This window comes from Vombatus ursinus, unplaced genomic scaffold (genome assembly GCF_900497805.2).
Source record: "Vombatus ursinus unplaced genomic scaffold, bare-nosed wombat genome assembly UNPS02005286.1, whole genome shotgun sequence".
Classification (NCBI taxonomy): Eukaryota; Metazoa; Chordata; class Mammalia; order Diprotodontia; family Vombatidae; genus Vombatus; species Vombatus ursinus.
The window spans coordinates 5,637,505-5,659,243 of NW_020945064.1; the positions used below are offsets into that span (position 1 = coordinate 5,637,505).

A 21,739-nucleotide genomic window follows, 5' to 3' on the forward strand; every position below is an offset into this window, starting at 1 on the left:
TCAAAAGTAGCTTAGAATTGATCCAAGTTCTTCTAGGAATGTTTGAGTCCTGCCTCAGTGCGAGAGAACTGGAAAGTTTGGTACCAATTTTGACCATTCTTTTCCACGTTCCCCACGATAAACATGAAGGGTAATAGTGCAGGATAGTCCCACCTGAGAGTGTTACCTGGTTCCATAAATCCTTAAGCTATTTTCTTCCACATTTTTGAAAGTGTCTTTCATTTCCCTTCTTTGGATATCCAGATAATATTATTTGTCCTTCTTCAATCCTACTATAAACCTTCAGTATTATACAGTCAGCAAGCATTTATTAAACACTATATGACAGAAATTGTACTAAGTGTTGAGAGATAAATCAGTTTTACAATGGTCTTCACACTCGGGTGAGACAACATGGAAATAACTAGGAAAGCAGATACTCTATGGAGTAGAGAGAGGGTGGGATTCGCGCGTCATCTGGAAGGGAGCCAGGAAAACTAAGAAGTGGAGGTGAGACAGCAGAACATTATAGGCAGGAGAGCTCTTCAAAGGCACAGAAACTAGATGGCCTCAGGTTTGAGGAATTGTGGGTATCTGAGTCACAGTGATCCTAAAGTGTGAGATCGATGGAAGTCTAGGCAGGGACCTTACTGGGAAGAGCTTTCCATGCCATGCAGAGGACTTTGTGTCTGATTCTAGAGCAGATAGGGAGCCATGATCATGTGATCACATCTGTGCTTTAGGAGAATCACCTTGGCAACTAATTGGGTGGTGAATTGGAGCTGGGACAGACTTGAGACAGGCAAACCAAGTAGCTAGAGAGCTGCTGCAATAGTCCAGGTGAACATTGGTAAGGGCTTCAGCTCAAGGTATGTCTGTATGAGTGGAGGGGAGGAAGGAAGGATTTGTTAAATAACTACACTGTGCTAAGCACTTTACAGATACTGTCTCATTTGATACAACAACCTGGGGAGGTAGATGCTATTATCACCTTTTTAGATGAGGAAACTGAGGCACATGGAGGTGAGGTGACTTGCCAAGGGTCACACAGCTAGCAAATGTCTGAGGCTGAATTCAAACTTGGGCCTTCTTGACTCAAGGGCCAGGGCTCTATTTACTCTGCTACCTAAATGCCTCTAATTAGAATATGAAAGTGCTTAACACAGTGCCAGGCACTTAGTAGCTGCTTAGTCAGCGCTTGTTTCCTTCCTGGAAGGGGAGGGTTGGTAGCATTAAAGTGGTATGTTGGGAGGGTTGAGTTGAAGGGGATGGGGATAAAGGAGCAGTCAGATACGAAAGATGTGAAGATAGAGATGACACCATTTGGAAATGTGGGGGGAAAGTAAAAAGTCAGAAATGACACTGAGGGTGGGACCGTTGGTGTCTGGAAGGGTAGCATCGCTCTTTGATAGTGACAGAAAGTTGGAAAGAGGGTAGGATTTGTTGGTGAAGAGGAAATCTGCTTTGGGCATGCTGATTTTGAGATGCCTCTGTGTTAAGCAGTTCAAGATGGTGGAACTGGAGCTCAGGAGAGAGACTGGGGCTGAGCATAGAGATATGGTCATCATTTGCATGGAGATAATCGAATACCTCAGAATTGATGAGATAACCAAACGAAATAATATTAAGTTGAAGAGGACCCAGGGTAGTGCCTTGAACACTGACAGTTAGTGGCTATGACATAGGTAAAAACATCTGCAAAGAAAACTGGAAAAGGCACCCAGTCAGGAGAACTGGAAGAAGAAGAAGGTGAACGGTGTCAAATACTGCAGAGATATTAAGGAGGCTGATATCGTTCAATTTGTCAGTTAAGAGATTATTGGTAACTTTGGAGATGGAAGTTTCTGTTGAATGATGAGGTCAAGAAGCTACATGGTAAAGGGTTTTGACTGTAGTGAGAGGAGAAGTGGAGATGCACTGAGTGTGAGTGGTTTTCCAAGAAGATAAGGCATGAAGGGATGGAGAGATCCAGGATTAGGACCTAATGAATTCATTCTTCAGTGATTAGCATCCCCTTCATTGTACTCTATCCCAGTGATTCTGAACCTCCAGCTGCCATGGTTCAGACCCCTTTCTCAGTCACCCTCTGATCACTCCCTTCTTCCCATATCTCTCAACTCAATCTCCCCAGCATCCCACCCTAAAGCTACCCATCCCTTTCAGGAAGGGAACGTGGATTTATTAAGTACCTATTACGTGTCAGGCAGTATGCTAGGTATTTTACAAATATTTCATTTGTTCCTCACAACAACCTGGTTTATAGGTACTATTATTACCCTCATTCTTCACTGAATCAGAATTCTAGTGGCTCTTATCTACTGACCGCTGGTTGTGGGGGTCCTCTAAGCCTCTGTGTTGTACCTTCTTCTCCCTCCATACAGTTTACTTGGAGATCTCATTAGCTGCCATTGTTTCAACTATTAACCTCTATTCAGATAATTCTAGTATCTATCCAGCTCTGGCCTCTCTCCTGACCTCTAGTCTCCTACAGACCTCTTGAACTCAACATGTCCAGAGCTGAACTCATTATCTTCTTTCCTCCCCCTCCCATAAACCTTATCTGCTTTCTAGCTTCCCAACTTTTACTGTCTAGAGACCACCATCTTTCTAGACTCCCAACTAGGTGTTATTCTCAACTCCTCTGTACCCAGTCATCTGCCAGGCCATGTCACCTTACCTTCTTCTCCTCTCATATATGCGTCTGCCTGTCCTTTGACACTGCCACCACCCTGGTGTAAGTGGTACCCATTATCATGACGTGCCTGGGATCTCTCCTGTAGTCCGTCCTCCACCCACCTATCAAATGAATCTAAAATGCAAGTTTTATAGGTTTATTCTTTCTCATATTTGCGCATGTGCACACACACACACACACACACACACACACACACACACTCTCTCTATATATATAAAATTCTGATTTTAAAGGTCTTTATAACCTGATCCTTTCCTCCTTTCCCCTTCTTAAAACTTATTCCTTTCCACATACTCTGCAATCCCTTTACATTTACCTCTTTTCTGTTCCTCACACAAGACACCTGTGGACTCCATTTATTCTCACTGGCTGTCCCCCACGTTTGAACCTTTCTCCTCCCTTTTTGCTACCTTCTGGCTTCCCTGGCTTCCTTCAAGATTCAGGTAAAGTCCTTCTACAGAGTTCTTCTATAAGAAGAAGCCTTTCCCAATTCTCCTTAATCTTAATCACTCTGAGATTATCTCCATTTTACCTTGCATATATCATTTGTATATACAATTATCCCTTCCATGTTGTAACTTTCCCTATCACTGTTTTGATATACTATGGGTTGACATAAGAAATTAAATGGGAATTTTGGGAGGAGTTTTGCAGAAACAGCAGACAATACAGAAAATGTTTAGAAACTGAGAAATGCATAAAATATATGTATAGTATTGTATAATGTCAACCAAAAATTTATAGTAAGGTACCATAAACACCCCATAAATGAAAAAGAAAAAATTCAGACTTCTGGTATGAAGGGAGGGCCAAAAAATTGTATGTGGATTTTTCCAGATCATGAGGGCACTGTTCCTCTAGCCCCCAAGTTGTATAAATGATAACTGCTTTCTAGCTTCCCAACTTTTACTGTCTAGAGACCACCATCTTTCTAGACTCCCAACTAGGTGTTATTCTCAACTCCTCTGTACCCAGTCATCTGCCAGGCCATGTCACCTTACCTTCTTCTCCTCTCATATATGCGTCTGCCTGTCCTTTGACACTGCCACCACCCTGGTGTAGGTGGTACCCATTATCATGACGTGCCTGGGATCTCTCCTGTAGTCCGTCCTCCACCCACCTATCAAATGAATCTAAAATGCAAGTTTTATAGGTTTATTTATGTTGTTTATTGCATGTGGTGGCCCCCATTAGACTCTGAGCTCCTTCAGAACAGAGACTCTTCTTTTCCTTTCTTTGTACCCCCAACACTTAGCACAGTGTCTAGCCCTATGGATGCTTAATACGTGTTTCCTGCCTTAAAGATAACTATCAGGGATATTAGGCTCCAGTCAGGTTTTAAGGGCAGGGGAAGACATGGGCATATTTTTAGGTAGCAGGAAATGAGCCAATAGAGATTGAATATAAGAATGTAGAGGTGTGAGAGGAGGTAATCTGCCAAAGAAGATGTCAGGAGATGGGATCAAGGGTGTATGTTAAAGGATTGGCCTTGGTAAGGAAAACCACCTTTTCATATGACAAAAGAGTGAAGGAGGAGATAGTGAGGGGAAATATTTTAATTTATATGAGATAAGAATGAAAAGAGAAGGGAGCAATCTCATCAAATGGCCTAGATTTCTTTTTTGCTGGGGTCTTCAGCTGAGAGAGTTGGGAAAGAGGGAGCCTAGAAGAGAGATGAGAATGTTTGGCACAGCTGCTATGGAATGTGGGCTGGTGATTCAGTTAGGGGGAGAAATAAAATGTTTCCCTTGCTGCAGTAAGCGATCAGTTGAGGTGAAATGACAAATGTGAAGTGCCCCCAGTCAGCACTTTTGTAGGGCAGGTGATGAAAGTAATTCAGGGTTGAGGTTTGGCAAAGCATGACTGGGTCAGGGGATCTGAAAGCAGAGGGTGGTGTAGGGTTAAGTGAGAATATAGCCAATTCGGGGAAGATGAAAGAACAGGAGAGGGGATAGAATGGAGGTCACAATGAGAACGAAGAACAGGATTAGAAGTCATCGGGAAAGACGGAATAATAAATTATTATTATCCAATAAAGGGATTTTGGAGTTTATTAAGTAGAACAGCTAAGAGTGATAATATGGTGAATGGTGTGACTATTTTTGTGTGTTTAGCTGAGGTGGATGGAGGAATAGGTCATAGGAATTGTAGTTAGAGGAAGTGGGAAGCTCTAGGGTAGTTGAAGAATCATCAATACATATGTTCAGTTTTTTAGAGATCCCCAACAATGGCTTGGTAATTAGATCTGCTTGTTTTTTCATCATCTTACTTAGGATATAGTTTATCTGAGCCTGATGATTTGAACTCAACAAGAACAACGAGGTATCTTATTCCTATTTGGAACTAGGTCTTTATTGAGCTATCCTTGTTTGGCCTTTTCTAGTCCAAAGGTCACTCTGTTTGGCAGAGGGAATAAAAGTAAAATAAAGAGTTGAGAATTTCTCTCTCCAGCCTCAGCAGCTGTCTTCTTTCTTCTTTGATCCTCCTCTTTCATTCAGTATTTTGAAATATGTTTTAAATTGTTTCATTAAATATTTCCCAATTACATAAAAAGTTTAATATTCATTTTTTTAAATTTTGAGTTACAATTTCACTCCCTCCTGCCCTTTTCCACATCTTGGGAAGGCAAGCAGTATTAAAATGTGAAGTCATACAATATATATTTCCTTATTAGCCACGTCACAAAAGAAAGCACACATAAGAAAAACAAAGGAAGTAAAAAACAGTGTGTTTCAAACTGGACTAAGAGTTCATCAGTTCTCTCTCTGGAGATTGGATAGCTTTTTTCATCGTGGGTCCTTTGGAATTATTTTGGATCATTGTATTGATCTGAGTAGCTAAATCTTTCACAATTGATCATCCTTACAATATTGCTGTTGCTATGCACAGTGTTTTTCGGGTTCTGCTCACTTCACTTTGCATCAGTTCATGTCTTCCCAGGTTTTTCTGAAACCATCCTGCTTGTCATTTCTTATATAGCACAATAATATTCTATCACAGTCATATACCACAACTTGTTAAGCTGTTCCCAATTGATGAGCATCCCCTCAATTTCCAATTCTTTGCCATCATGAGAAGAGCTGCTATAAATATTTGTGTGTGTGTGTGTGTGTGTGTGTGTGTATCTCCTTTTTCCTTTTCTTTGATCTCTTTGGGATATAGATTTAGAATGGTATTGCTGGATCAAAGGGCATGCACAGTTTTAGAGCCCTTTGGGCATAGTTCCAAATTATTCTTCAGAATAGTTAGACCAGTTCACAGCTCTGCCAGCAGTTCATTAGTATACCTATTTTTCCACATCCTCTCTAGCATATCATTTTCCTTTTCTGTCATGTTAACCACTCTGATAGGTATGAGGTGGTACCTCAGAGTTATTTCAATTTGCATTTCTCTCATCAGTAGTGATCTGGAGCATTTTTTTCATGTGACTATTGGTAACTTTAATTTCTTCTTTTAAAAACTGCCTATTCATATTCTTTGACCATTTATTGATTGGAAACTGGCTCCTATTTTTATAAATTTGGCTCAGTTCCCTATATATTTGAGAAATGAAGAAAACCTTTTTCATTTCATATAATCAAAATTCTGTTTTACTTCCCATGATCTTCTCCATCTCTTGTTTGGTCATAAACTCTTCCCTTATCCATAGATTTAACAGGTACATTTTTCTATGCTCCCCCAATTTACTTATGATATCACCCTTTATGTCTAAGTTATTTATCAATTTTGACCTTATCTTGTTATAAGATGTGAGATACTGATCTGTGCCTAGTTTCTGTCAAACTTCTCTCCAGTTTTCCCAGTAATATTTGTCAAATAGTGAGTTCTTCCCCAAAAACTTGGATCTTTGGGGTTATCAAACACTAGATACTACAGTCATTTGCTGCTGTGTGTTGTGTACTTATAAGCACCTTTTTTGGTTGCCTATCTTTCCTCTCTAGCCCCCATTCATCCTGAATGTTCACACTCCTGACACAATCCTTACAGGAGCGTGTCGTACTTTTGTTTCTGTTGTCTCTTACCTGGCCTTCCTTCCATCTTTTAAAAATCTAAGTTGGCTCATGGGTTTCCTGGGCATCCACGTCAGTCTCTTTAAACAACCTTCTTCTTTTCTCCATTAGAATTGCTCCCCTTTGTATATTCAGAATGTCAGTTTTGAGCTTTTCTCATCCTTCCTGGGCTGATTTTGATCATAGGAGTTTAGTCCATGGCATCCTATCAGTCCTTCCTCTGAACTCTTTCAGATCCATTCTTCTCACATCTAGGTTGAACAGCAGACTCCTCCTGGCCTGAAGTGGTTGCTTCCTCCTGAAGTTGACATCATTTTCACAGTGGATACCAGTTCTTCTTTGGTGGTAAAAATCAGATTCAGAATACGTTTTTCCCTTTGAAGTTCCTCAGCATTTTGAAGGCCGACTTTTTCATTAAGGCAAATCAAGAAATTGTTACCTGATCCATCTTAAATTGACAGAGAACTCTGGGAGATATTCAGATAAATGAAATCACTTATGTCCTGTCAGTGTCAAGCTTACTTAACCCTTTTCCCTCTTTCTCCAGGTCTTTAGTGTACTCTAATGATAGTTGACAGGTGGACACCAGAGGTGGATGAGCAGCCCCAAAAACGGCTTGGCAAGCCCTCACTCCAGAGGTGCAACTCTGAGGGCTTCAGGACTGCTTGTCCACCTTTGGTGTCCAACTGTTACCCAGCTATCACCTGTGGCAGATGGGCTCAACCAAGTTTAGGGTTACCAATAGGCCTCAAAACTGTAGGTGTCAGAAGGATATCTGCCCTAAGCATGTGAAGACTTCCCCCAGTGGAATGGGCAGATGAGAACAATTTGTTCCTACAGTCCTGAAGGCAGTTGAAGCAGGTGCCATGGAGCCCTTCGAGCTTGCTCAGACACTGAGGATACCAAAGTCATCCACTGCATCCTGAGCCATCACTAATAGTCTTCACTTTTGTCCCGCCACAGGCCTTTGATGACCGGAAGAAAGAGTGAGGCTGACGACTGTGCACCTCTGCCTCACAACAGCACTATACTCTGACGACAGAGTTGCTTCTATTTTTCTTTCTGTTGGTCTACACCAAAATGCTCCCTACCATGCTTCCTGATTCTGAATGTTTTCTTACAATACAATGTCACTCACTGGCCTGCCCACCGCTTCTGTTTTCATTGAGAATGGAATACTTTTCTTTTTTTTTTTCTTTCTTACTTTTTTTTTTTAAGGCAATTGGGGTTAAGTGACCTGCCCAGGGTCACACAGCTAGTAAATATCAAGTGTTTGGTCTGAGGCCGGATTTGACCTCAGGTCCTCCTGACTTCAGGGCCGGTGCTCTATCCACTGCGCCACCTAGCTGCCCCGACAATGAAATACTTTTCCAAAGCCATATTCTTCTTGTAGTTCTCATTCCACCAAGTCTTAGTAATCCTCATGGTGTCGGATTTGCCTTGTCTTGCTTGTTACCCATAACTTTATGCATTTGGATAAAGAGGTAGTGTTGCAGCTTTAGTATTAGAGGAACCTCAGATGCTTCAGCCTAACCCTGCCATTTTGACAATGATGGAACTGAATCCCAGGGATATTAAATGACTTGACAGAGTTACATTGGTAATAAGTAGTGTGTGAAGTCTGGTCTTTTGATTCTAGAGTCAGTGCCCTCTCTGAGGCGTTGTACTTTTTTAGTGCTTCTTGGTCTAGGTTTTCTTTTCCTGTGACCTTCCAAGTGCTTCTCCTGCTATACTGACTCCTATATTTTAGCTCTATCCATTATATCTAGCTTGGTGGGTTTGTTTCAATGGCTTTCTCCCTTCTACTTCCTTTGCATTTAAAATAACCTGAATTTTATTTGTAATATTCCAGCTATAAACACATGATTTTATCTAGCCCTTATTAGGTATGTTCATCTTCGGAGTCAACATCTCCCTCCTCTTTGGGAATATCTGCTTTTGGCTCCCAGTGTTCAGTTGCCCTTCTTTCTTCTCTGTTGTACTATCTTTAAATCCTTTTTCTTCTTTGTTTTCACATTAAAGTCCTTCCTCAGTTTTTAAAAAAGAAACTTGATTCTCCTCAATAATTGAGAAATATTCTTACAGCCCATTTGCCCTCTCATAGGAGGGAAACCAACATGCGTTATTATGGGTAGCAGCCACTTGGCAAAAATACAAAAATTGTACACGGTGCAAGTCACTGCAAAATCCACCCTGTTCTCCATACTTAGGGAAAGTTAAATCCTCAGTCCTTATCTTACTTCTTTCCCAAGAGAACTACTTATATTCTAATTGAGAGGTAGGTGCCTAGGTAGAGCTAGAGAGAATGATCCTATAGGGAGGAAGAATTGAAAAGGGCCTGTGATCTAAGCTTTACAGTGGGGCTGAGTGAATCCAAGTTAGAGTCAAGATTCCCTGGAGGTGCGCAGAGCAGAAACAGGACTAGGAACCCTATGAAGCTGCCCAGAGGCATAAGGAATACATTCTAGGCGAAAGGGGCTGAGGGGACTATGCTGACCGGATTGGTACTAGGCATGAGGAACCAACCCTGTGCAGTGCTGAGTTGAGTGGAGAAGCTTGATGATATTGGGAATGTTCTTCATTGGGGCAACTTTATGGGAGCATGCTGATTCCTTTAAATACAGTGGGAAGGGAAGGGAAAAAGCATTTATTAATCGACTACTATATGCCAGACACAATTAGGTGTTCTTCAGATATTACAGATACCTCATTTGATCTCCCAATCCTGGGAAATGTGCTGTTATTATCCTCCTCATTTTATGGTTGAGGAAACTGAGGCAGACAGAGTTTAAGGGACTTGCCCAAAGTCACACAGCTGGACACGTCTGAGGTAGGGTTTGGACGTCGGTGTTTCTGAGTTCAGGTCCAGTGCTCTATCCACTTTAGCCACTGCCCCGCCTAGCTGATTGTGAAATCCAGAAAGACTGACTCTGCAAAGGTCAAGGAAACAGCACTAGAGCAACAAGCTGTAGCAGACCAGTGATGGGGGTAGTGGATTGGCCTTTGGAAGTAAGTGGGAGCCTTGACTATTGAAGAGACTGGTTCAGTTTGGGGAAGAAGGTAAAGGAAGTTTCCCGTTATACCTTTTGTCATTAACAATAGCTGAGGACTCGGTCGGCCAAGTATTCTGATAATCGGTGTCTGCTTCTCTTTGGGTCTGCAGATTGCTCCACCTCCATCTCTGGCAGAACCGCTGAAGGAATTATTTAAGCAGCAGGAAACTGTAAGGGGAAAACTCCGTCTCCAGCACAGCATAGAGCGAGTAAGAAAGCTTCAAGAGTATATCAGAATGGGAGAACTTGTTACTGGGATCTCAGTCCTCTGCTTAAAGAAGTGTGTCCCATTTCAAATTACTTCTCTCTTGTTCCCAGGAAAAGCTGATTGTTTCATGTGAACAGGAGATTTTGCGGGTTCACTGTCGAGCAGCGCGGACAATAGCTAACCAGGCTGTCCCATTCAGTGCCTGTACCATGCTGCTGGACTCTGAAGTCTACAACATGCCCCTGGAAAGTCAGGTCAGTGGTTTTCCCCAGGAGCAGGTATCCCTCTCCAGCCGCAAGGACACGTTTGTCCGTCTTACTGATAACACATCTCATTTTGCAGGGGAGGAGGTGGTTTGGCTAAAGTCGCCTAAAATGGAGGCCAGTTAACTCATCCTTCCTGATTGAGATCCTGACCAGTCATTTAATTCAGAGCAGTATTTACCTCCCAAGTGGAGAACAATCCGACATCACTTTTGGTTATGCTGTACCCAAATTTTTATTCCAAATTATATAAACAAATTCAAAACTAGCCTCACCTGTTCTCTCTCCTCCACCTTTCATCCCAGGTCACAACAGTGATGCATCAATGTCTATTTTAAGATATGCAGCACGCATCTGCCCTTATCCTGTCTCCTAAAGTAGAGCCTCCAACAATCAAGAAAAAGTTGGAAATGTTGTGCTTTCCTGTACTTAGTAGATGTTAATTACTGATTATTGACTTGGAAAGCATCAGCAGCATTGGAACTTGCTGCTTTTCCAAAGCTCATTGTGGCCCTTGCTGAAAGCCAGGCCAGCTTTTGGGAGATAGTGCTGACGTAGCATCTCCTGCCTGTAGTATGCTGAGCAAGGCCTCTGGCTTTCCACTCAAGACCCGTCTTCATCAGCCTCTTCCTCTGCTTCACTTTATATGGCCTTCACTGCGATGCCTGCCGTGAGCCCACCGATACCTTTTCACTAGGAAAGATGGATGTATGACCACCTGTGGCTCGGCATCTCTGGCCTTCACTAAGGAAAGACTTCAGAAGGTCTGAGATAAAAGTGGAGAATTGTCTGTCTGACTTGATGCGTCAGTGCTGTCAGCGTGAGGCAGTGTGGAGGCTCTGGTGTCTGTTTTCTTAATCTGTTTTTATTCTTTTCCCCAGAAGATGGGATAGGACATTTCTATCTATTGTACTTGTTCCGCCTTACTAAAGTTCTCTTTCCTTGGTTGGTTCCACAGGGGGACGAAAATAAGTCAGTGAGAGATCGTTTCAATGCTCGACAGTTCATTTCCTGGTTACAGGATGTAGATGACAAATACGACCGGATGAAGGTTAGAACCCTTTCCTTCTCTACAGTCTTGGAATATTTTTAGGGCCCAAAGAAGCCACTCGTGGAGTCTGTCACTGTCCCATCGAACATTTTTAAAGGAGACTTTACTTTTGTCTCTGAAAGCTAGAATGAGACATGGGGCTTTCCCTTTCCTTGAGATAAGCTCATCCTGAGGCTCCCACACAGGAGGGCCTCTGGAGAAGTTGTTCTCACTGTCTGGATGCTGTCAGTCCGAGGCAATCACACAGGGCCTGTTCAATCACTGACCAGCACTGCTTGGTCCTTCTGCCACACGAGGGTCAGAAACATTGTCTCGTTTGGGGGGGTTGGAAGGCCTTTTAGATTTAGAAGATTTTATCTTTGGTTTGAAGTCAGTGAAAAGCAGAGCTTTGGTCAAGTGCAGGTCTGGTAGCTTTAACTCATGGTCAGTCCTTTTCTACGGGCCCAACCATATTTCATCCGACAGATTGTTGTATTATAGTTAGCCTCCCTGCTGTGAGATTCAGCACCATGGGTCTAATGTCAGGCAGGAATCGCTTAAGGGGAGAGTCACGTAAAGGAATCCTGTGCCTGGGTGCTTCCACATATGTTATTGGTGATAATATTAATAACTTGTGGAAGTTAGGAACACTGGGTACAAGGCTAGTTCTGTCCGAGAAGCTCCTGGGTTGTGATCGTCACCCTGCCGGTCGATCAGCGCCAGCCTCTGGGCCGGCTGCCGCGGGGAGTGGAGGGGTCCCTACCGTGCTTTCCTGTTCCCCCCCGCTCACTGCCCGTTTTGTCTCCCACACAGACATGTCTGTTGATGCGACAACAACACGAAGCAGCAGCTCTCAACGCGGTGCAGAGGATGGAGTGGCAGCTGAAGGTCCAGGAGCTGGACCCTGCAGGGCACAAATCTCTCTGTGTGAATGAGGTGCCGTCCTTCTATGTGCCAATGGTCGATGTCAACGATGACTTTGTGCTCTTGCCAGCATGACAAGACCAGATCCCAAGACAGTCTCACAGGAAACTGGCAAAGGCAGGAGCCTTCCTGGACGAATGGCTGAGCTCCTGTTCATCCCGAATGCTTGTTGATGAATCCCTGGGTGGAAGGAAGAAACATCTCTCGGGGGTGGGGGGGTGGGGGAGAGGGAGCGAGAGAACAGTTGCACTTTCTTCACAACGTCTCCACCACTTCTGGACTGATGGCAGGCACCCAGCCACAGAAGTGGGAAATGCATCTCTTGTATGAACCAGGTGCTTCAGCGGAGGGTGAAAAGCTTGCACACTACGCGAGTCTGACTAAACAGCAACACAGCAGAGGGCCTGGACGGGCTCGAGGCTGCCCTGCCACCATCTGTGTAGCCGGAGCTGCTGAGCAGGGGCCAGGAGTCATAGAGGTTTCCATCTTTGTGGAAATGGCAATTTTCAGATCTGTGTTTTCCATTCAGCTGCAGATTCATTTCAGAGAAGTTGCAGAAGAGAATTCATTTTTTTAAGTTTCTCGTTCCATGCGGATCTAATAGAAAAAAATTAAGTAAAAGGCACCCGACCACCTTTCATGGACAAAAATGTAGTGGGGTGGAGCCAATGGACTTCCAAGTCTAAGGATGCTTTCCAGCTAAAATCCCAGGGCAGCCACTGGTCCCCGTTTTTTCAGACAGCTGGGCTGTGGACGCTTGTGTGGAGCGAGGGCCCAGGCAGTGCCATCTGACCCCTCCAGAAGTTGGGGGGCAAGTGGTGACCCAGAGCTAGGACTCTGCCAATTGTGTTTTTAATGGAGTCAAATCCATGTGGTTTATATATTTTTTCCTTTAATCTTGGGCATTTTGTTTCTCTTTCTGAGAACATAACTTGAAAACACTACAGAGCCAATACTCATATAAAAATGTATCCCATAAATGCTGTACAGTTTTTATATACATTAACAATGTACTTTTGCTGCCTTCTAGATAATTTATTTTGCAACACATTACTGCACAGTTGTAAATAACTTATGTACTGTAACATCACTTTCAGTTATGTGTAAAGAAATAAATAAATTAATTAAAATTATCTTTGTATATGTATAGTTCACATTAGGCAGCACTTTCCCTTTCAAGGAAACAGAAGGGCCAAAATGGCATGCAACATTCAGTATTCTGAAGCCTGTCTTCTAACCAAAAGAAAGACAAGATAACTCCACTCGGAATTTGCATTCTTCTCTTTCTCAAAATATTAACACCCCCCCCCTTTTTTTTTTCTCCTTTCTTCCCTGTCCTTTAAGTTAGGACACGTAGCAAAACTCCCTGCCCGCATGGTCCAGCTGGTAATGTGTTTCACCGGGCTTGTGCCGGGGTCCTTCTCTCTTCAGGAGGCTGGGGGTGGTAGAGAGGCAATGAAAGAAATCTGGTCCGACTCGGAGAGGCCTAGAAGAGAAGTCTGTCATCACTCTTGCTTTAAGATGAGCTTCCTGCCCTAGGTCAAGGGGGACTCATTCAAACTCTCCTGCATGAGGGAGGAGCTGAGCTTCCTTAGAACTGTAGGAAACAGTCTTATTTTTCTGGTGGAAAAGATGTTGTTCCATTAGAGAGCATGAAAAGTAATTTATCACAGGAGGAAATCTTAGCAGTTTATGGAAGAAGTGACCTCGAGTCCATGATGGGGGAAAATTGGGAGCCCTCTGGCAGCCCAGGACAATCCATTCCCAGCTTTGGGCCACTTTGGGGACATCTGCTGTTCTTTCTGTAGTTCCTCCCGTGTTCCGCAGAGACAAGGCCTTATTTGGAAGAAGCTTGTCTATTTCACTCATCGAGCTCTATCCAAAAGCAGTGTGCAGGAAGGAGAAGTGGCCTTGCTGGCATTTTTACCTATTGGTCACGTTTCTCTTCTAGGGCCACTCGGGTGTTAAGGGCAGTGTGGAGAAGGGAAAAGGGGGTACAGCAGAAAGGGCTTTCATCCACACTGACGAGAACAGCAGCGTCCCAGAGGCAGAGACGCTCCCTGCTGCCTGTTCAATGTCACTTCGGTTGAGCTCCTTGATTTTACCTAGAAGTCAGACACAAGGCATGAAGGTTTCTGTTTCAGAAGTTGCCTTGGGGGGAAGGGGAAGGGTAGAGAGATCCATGTGGACAAAGGAGGTGTCTTTTTGCCTTCTTGCTTGTCTGGAGGGGGGCGTAGCCCATTACCAACTAGAGCTTACTTGGAGTGGAACCTCTTGTTCTGTGGTGGCGTGAGGACTGCTGGGGACAGCTAAGCAATGGACTTCAGATGAGGGAATTGAGGGAAGGAAAGGGTTCAGAAGTGAAAGAAAGCTTTCCTCTGGGGCTCCTGCTTCGTTGGAGGGCAGAGCATGTGCCTTGAGTTTCTTTCTGAGACAGTAAGTCCTACTACAGAGAAAATGCGAAGGGCCCCCAAGAAAGCAGTAGAATGGAATCTGACTGAGTAGCTAGCTAGGCCCAGCTATTCTGCAGAGATGTGTAGGTTATGGTTTGGCTCAACAGGATCATACTGCTCTGATGAAGGCGCCCATCCTCAGAAGAGCAGTGGGGTGAGGTGAAATTCCAAGCAAAGATGAATAGTGGAAACAGATTTTAAGTACTTTATTGTTTTTGTTTGTTTTAATGAATCCAGGCACCCTATCCCCAATGTGCCCTCCCTATTTATTATTTATAAATCAGCTTCAATTTAGGAAATTCCTAAGATGAGATATCTGTTCAACTCTCTCCCTCCACCTCCTGCCCCCCAAACAAGCTAGTTGCATGACAGTTGAGACATTGGGCCTCCAGAAATGTGCCCAGAAATGTGTGCAAAGAGACATTTGGTGCTGTATAAATGGTGACTTGAAATTATTGTTATGCTGTATGCTCTTGACATGTTGAAAAGAAGTCCAACTTTATCAGCATTTTAAAGTGTTTTCAATTGTTTTATTTGTCTGGCGTCTTCTGTTCCTGTGCTGATGTCCCTGAATGCTAAAGAGGAGGAAATCTGAGAAACAAATGGACTCCTTTCTCTGCCTAGTCACCTCTCCTTTCCACCCACACTCCAGGGATCAAGCATCAGATTCCTGGGGTTCTAGGAATTACACACGTGTTTGGGAAAGCGGAGAGGAAGGTCTTGGTACAGCAGTGAAAAGAGGCAGCCTAGATTGAGACCAGCTCTTCCCAAAGAATGAGTCAAAACCTGTTCACTCTTTCGGAAGAGTTAGCATCAACTGCAAGGCACTGTAGGAAGAGCAATGTGGAATTAGGGGTAGGTTATTTGGTGGGAGAGGATTTCAAAAAAGAACTTTAGAATAATTTTTATAGTCTATGGCGGGGGAGGGGGAGGAGGAGACGGAGACGGGAAGAAGAATCTGGCAAGTGAAAAGAGGCTTGTTCATTTACCTTGGTTAGCCCTACTGCGTGAGCCCTTTCAAGCAAGTGGCCGCCTGCTTTCTTCCCCCACCCGTCCAAGCCCTGCTTAGAGATAATAGAATTCCTGGCTTTGGACGGGACAGCTTCTAGATCTCCAGGCTCTGAGGAGGTGGGGGGAGGACAAAGAACACCGCCAGCCTCCTCTACATGGGGAACAGCCAGGGCGGCGATCAGACTTATCTGCTTTTGTGTACGGCAAGGAGTTTGCTATGAATCTGCTCGGACTTTTCCTTTTTCTTCTGAACATCTATGGTTATCCTGCCAGGAATGTTTTGTTTGTGGGTGCTACGCACAGCCCCCTTCCCAATATGCCCCCAGCCTTGTTCAAGTGGACAGTGCACGATGAGGATGCGATTCTGTATGCGCTGTAATGTCACTTTGCTCGTAGTGGAATGTAATGATACCCCCTCACTTCAGTATTTTTGAGCTTCATGGATGTATTACAACTTTTCCTTCCCATCTTGACTCTTTAGGTCCTTATCCGGCCACCGTTACCCCCCTTCTCTCCCCTCCCCCCTTTTTTCTTTTAATCTAAATCAACCGGTTCAGAGGCTGGTTTTCCTCCACGTCAAAGGGCCAGTACAGATTTATTTCCAGGGCTGGAGGAAGAAGTGGGGAAAAGAAATGTTTAACATATATTCAGGAGTGACCTAGGTTATGTTTTTCTCCCCCCTCTTCCTCCCCCCTTCTATAAAGGGAGTACCAAATTATGGTCAGATATCTTTCAAGCCCTGTTTTTTTTTTTTCCGTTTTGGTTAAATAACCACAAATTAATCTGTATAAGCATGGAGAGTCCTTTTAATCAACAATTTCAAGCAACAATAGCAAAAGTAATGTATTACCTTTGACCCATGTGCTTTGTGGATTTCCCCCGCCCTGGACAGTGTAAATTTCTCTCCTTGTAATGCTTCTGAGACAGTGTATATAGATGTAAATAGCTCACAGGTCAATTCACACCCTTCTCTTTGTACTAGGTCCATTTGCGTAGAATGTGGGGTTAAAACAGCAGCGACAGTGCATTGTCTGTAATGTAACAATGTAATTTTTTTTTTACAATGTAGTTTGTGTACATATTGTTTGGCAGTGCTGGTGCTGCCTCGGCTGCAGCTCTGCCGCTACAGTACTGTCATTAGCTGTACAACTTCCTGCAGAAAGAGACAAAGTGAATACAAATGTTATTTTCTACAGTTGCATGTACAGAGATGAGCGCCAGAGACATGCTGTTGTCCCTCAGAGATAATGTTCGTAAATAAATTTTAAAAAAACAACCACCACCACCTTGTCTGTCCTTTTTAAGTGTCTCAGAGTTACTGGGGTGGGATGGTGGGGGGTAGAGCAGGGTGAGCATTTATATCAATCATCAGAGGGGAGAAACATAATTTGGATAGCTAGACCCTATGTCTAACTCAGCATGGAGTTCAAACATCAGCCTAGGGTCAAATGCATCTCTGCCACTCATTACTCATGTATGACATGGGGCAGCTAACACCCTCATAAAATGAGAGTTGAGACTGGAGGACCTCCCGGGGTCTTCAAGGGCCCTCTCTGAACTCCTGGCTCATCATCTCCTCTAAAACACTTGTTCCCACATGGCCTTTCCCACCTAACAGGATATAAAGGGGCAAGGCAGATAGGCATTACTTGATGTCACTGCTTCTCACCCCCTATACTGAAGCCAACACATCCAGACCTCATTCCTACCCTTACCTGTTACAGATAGCTTCCTTCGTTCTGATTACCTACCTTTGCTAGCTACATGGCACTCATAAACTGGCTTGAAACCCTCCTCTGCCAGTCCCTAAGTGCTCTGTCTTCTCCCACTAGACGGGAGGACTTTGTTTTGTGAAAAATGATTACTCTTGATCATCTGTGTCTGGGAGACTCATAGCTCACACGCCACACCCACAGCCTTCTGTCCAAAGTTCTTCAGAAGGACATTACTGATAATAAGGTTGCATTGGATCCTTATCCTGGTCAAACTCCAACCCAGGTGTGAGTTGGTTTTATCCTACTCAGGTTTGGGTAGAGACAGATTCCCAAAACTGGGGGTGGTATTTCCTTTGTCTAGATGACAGGTGATAGCCCCTGATAACCAAGATAGTGATGGAAGTCATGTACTCAAGACCTCATTTTAATATAGCCCACTTCCTGGTATATAGACCAATCAGAGTTGATTGGCACCCCTGGGGAACACCTACTCTTCGTAGGACATATAACCCTATACTCCCAAATCCCAAATAGAGCTAGTTCTGAACTGACCCCCTTGGGGGCGGCCTAGTTTTGGACTGAGCTCCCATGCAATGCTTGTCAAGCCAGCTTGAGAGAAATTGAACCATGGACACACGAACCCTAATTTCGTTTGTCTCTTTCTTAGACTGTAATTTATTGGGGTTTGACAGTTTTTATTTTTGAATTTATTGTCAAATATCTCCCCCCTCCCCTATTAAGAAAGCCTTCCCTTGTACTAAAGATTAAAAGCAAAATATAATGCAAAACCAAGTTTGGCACCGCATATAAACATCCCGTACCTATTGTCTCCAACTTCTTTAAAAAAAGGAGCATTTTATCTCCATTGGAATCAAGTTTGGTCGGTCAATAAACAATATTCAGTTTTTGCTTTGTTTTCATTTACATAGTAGTCTCCCTGTATGTTATTTTCCTGGTTTTGCTTAATTGGCCCTGTATCATTTCATGTAAGTCTTCCCATGTTTTCTTGAAGTCTTCATTATATGTTAGCAATAATATTCCATTCTATTAATGTACCGTGATTTGTTTAATCTAGCCCAGCACAGTACCTAGCATATTGTTGTCCTATCTGTGACCTCCGTGACTCTGGACCATAACACACCAACATTATCCATGGGGTTTTCTTGGTAGATATTGGAGTGGTTTGCCATTTCCTTCTCCAGTGGATTAAGGCAAAGAGAGGTGAAGTGACTTGCCCAGAGTCACATAGTTAGTGAGTATCTGAGGTAGGATTTGAAATCAGGACTTCCTGAATCCAAACTCAACGCTTTATCCTCTGAGCCACCTAGTTGTCCTCCCATAGTAGGTACTTAATAAATGCTTGTTGACTACTAGCACTAAGTTTTTTAATAGCCTGGGTGAGTGGTGCCCAGAAATTCCTCTGCTGACTTGCCTCTCCTGTCTTTATCCTAAAGAGTTTTTGGAGCAATAATCTAGGTAGCTGTGTGGGAATAGACAAGTTTCTCACTTAGCTGGCGTAACTTCACACTGAATTGTATCTTCATTATTTCTAACAAAAAAAAAAAAGCCCATCTCTTAATGGTTAATGGATGAAAATGAAGGATGGAAATGAAGTTTCAGGGAGTCAGATGAAGCAGCAGGAAGACCAAAAGACAGAGTATCTGGGACCAGAATAATGGGTACAGGAAATTTCGGCTCTCATTTTAATGTTTTATTTTATTTATTTATTTATTTGGTTAGGCAATAGGGTTAAGTGACTTGCCCAGGGTCACACAGCTAGTAAGTGTTATGTGTCTGAGGCTGGATTTGAACTCAGGTCCTCCTGAATCCAGGGCCCGTGCTCTATCCACTGCGCCACCTAGGTGCCCCATTTTATTTATTTATTTACCAAGAACAATCTTTGGGATGAGAACAAAAATACTTAACTGGGAAATTAAGACTAGTGAGGAGTTAAGATCAAGATGTCCTGAATAAATTCCAAGTTACCCAGACCAGCTAATGGGTATAATTAGAGGGTGCTCATGAGCCACTGTTGGTAATATATGGGAGGAAAATGTGGAGAATAAGGGAGGGCCCTTGGTTTTTGTTTTTTTTATTCTCTTTGTATCCACAGTGCTTGGCACAGAGTCAGCTTAATTAAATGCTCACCGACTGACGGAAATGTTCTCAGGAAGAAAAGTTGTCGTGGGTGATGACTTCCTGATGAAGGGTAACTAGGTGGCCACATATCAACCAGATACAATGACAGTGAGGGGGAATATGCTGGCTTTCCAGGACATGGATTCTAGATGCAACAGGGAGCCTCTCTAAGGCCTGTCATAGCCAACAACCAATATGGACTCCTCATGATTTCTGTGGGAGTGAAGTATACTTCTGGGAGTAACCTAGAAAGTATTGCTGGGATTGTGAAGCCATGGTCAAAAAGCTAACCTTAGGGAAATAGGTGATAATTGCATTGCCTACTGTTGATGGAAGGTAGAGGTTTCAGAAGGAAAAGGACAAATTTGTGAAATGAACAGCTGGATAAGAAGGTGGTGCCTGATAATAGGGGTTTGGACTTCTTAACCACACCTTAAAGTCAGTCAGTCAACAGATATGCTCTAAACTGTGCTAGGTACTGGAGACAAAAGTGAACCTATCCCTCAAGAAGATTACATTCTAATGTCTTAGATAACGCGTGTATATTTGTGTGTGTGTGTGTGCGTATACATGAATCTATACATATACATACACACTTACCTGTGTGTACATACATGTATATATGTGTGTATAGATGTACATATATAGTATTACGCAGATGCAAGGTAACCTTGGAGAGGAAGGCCCTAGCAGCTGAAGGACCAGAAAAAGCCTCCTGTGGAAAACGATTCTTCACCCAAGTCTTAAAGAAAACCAGGAATTCCAAGAGGCACAGGGTGAGTATTCTAGACACAGAGAGGAGTCAGATATGTCATGTGTGAGAAGGCCAGTATGGAAGGTCCTTAGAGTATATGGAGGGGAACAATGTTTAAGAAGAGTGGTTATGTAGGAAGGGGCCAAATTTTTGGAGAGTTTTAAGTGTCAGACCAGTTTATATTGATCGATTACTTAGAGTCACCAGAATTTACTGAATGGGCTGACCTGTGCCCATTCACTTTAGGTGAAATCACTTTGGTGGCTGTGTGGAGGGCTCTTAGCCAGAGATGGAGTACATCTAATGGGGGCTGGTAAAAATAGATTCACTTGAAGACTTGTGGATCTGATCATGAGTGCATTAAGCTGAAGACAAGAAGGGAGGGAAAAAACTAGGTCCATGAGTTTGCAAAGTCAGAAACTACCAGAGAGTAGCGGGCATGGCATATGAGAGCTCCTGTAATTCACTGGAGATGATATTCAAGAAGAACAGTGACAAAACCATGCCCTATGCCCTAAGCAAGGGCACAGATTATGAATTACAAATAAGATAGACTAGTTATCTTTTTTTAAAATTTCATTTCAGTTTTTAATCACAGTGTACCAAATGCCAATTAAAATGAGCATTTCTGTGTACATTATGGAACAGAAGAGGATTGTCTGTGAAATTGTGAATCTCTTTCATATATAGTTTGCTTTTCTTTTAAAGTATATAATATACTCAACATGTAACTTTCAAAGCTATCCTGCTTATCTGTGATTCCTTTTGTTCCCTTCTCATTTAGGGGATTAGGGTGGGAAGAGGAAAATCCCATCTTAACCTCCCCCTCTTTCTTCTACCTACTCCCAAAATAGAAAAAAAAAGCACTTGTAACAAATAGTATACAATCAAAATTTATTCTTGAATTGGCTATGTTGAAAAATATATGTTTCCATCTAAATTTTAAGTCCATCACCTCTCTATCAGGAGGTAGTTAGTATGATTCATCTTTGGTCCTCTGGAATCATGATTAAGTCACAGGATTGATTAGAGTTTTTAAATCTTCCAAAGTTGTTTACCTTTACAATGTTGTTTTTAATTGTATAAATCATTCTCCTGGTTTTGCTCACTTTGCATCAGTTTATACAAATCTCTCCAGATTTTTCTGGAACTATCCTCTCTATCATTTTTTGAATATAGTTCAAGACTGGACTATGGAAGGATATAAGAGATTCAAAGGAACCTATTAGATGAAGGTGGTGATGAAGTAGCATTTTAAATTAAGAACATATACTCATATAAGGAAATCCACTAACAGGGCAAAGACATGATGGAAAGTATAAAGAGGGGGTAATAGAAGTAAAGTTAATGTAAGAAGTATGCTACAGTCCACTGAGCCAGAATGGAGAAATGGACGAGGGGTTTAGAAAACACTTCCCAATCTTGCAGTGGAGTCATGATATAGTAGTGATGGGAGACTTCAACTATCCACACAGCTGCTGAAACTCTCTACTACTTTCTCCACT

General features: G+C 42.9%; 1 protein-coding gene across 3 annotated transcripts in view; it reads left to right on the forward strand.

Moving 5' to 3' along the window:
* The window catches only part of ANKRD11 (ankyrin repeat domain 11), a 345,404-nt gene extending 328,502 nt beyond the window's left edge, over positions 1–16,902 (forward strand). For all 3 annotated transcript variants that reach the window (XM_027847574.1, XM_027847570.1, XM_027847580.1), the window contains 4 exons: positions 9,848–9,946; positions 10,056–10,199; positions 11,167–11,259; positions 12,052–16,902. In XM_027847574.1, coding sequence (XP_027703375.1) covers positions 9,848–9,946; positions 10,056–10,199; positions 11,167–11,259; positions 12,052–12,237 — 522 coding nt within the window. In that variant the 3' untranslated portion in view covers positions 12,238–16,902. The remainder of the gene's footprint in view (positions 1–9,847; positions 9,947–10,055; positions 10,200–11,166; positions 11,260–12,051) is intronic.
* Positions 16,903–21,739: the final 4,837 nt, after the last annotated feature.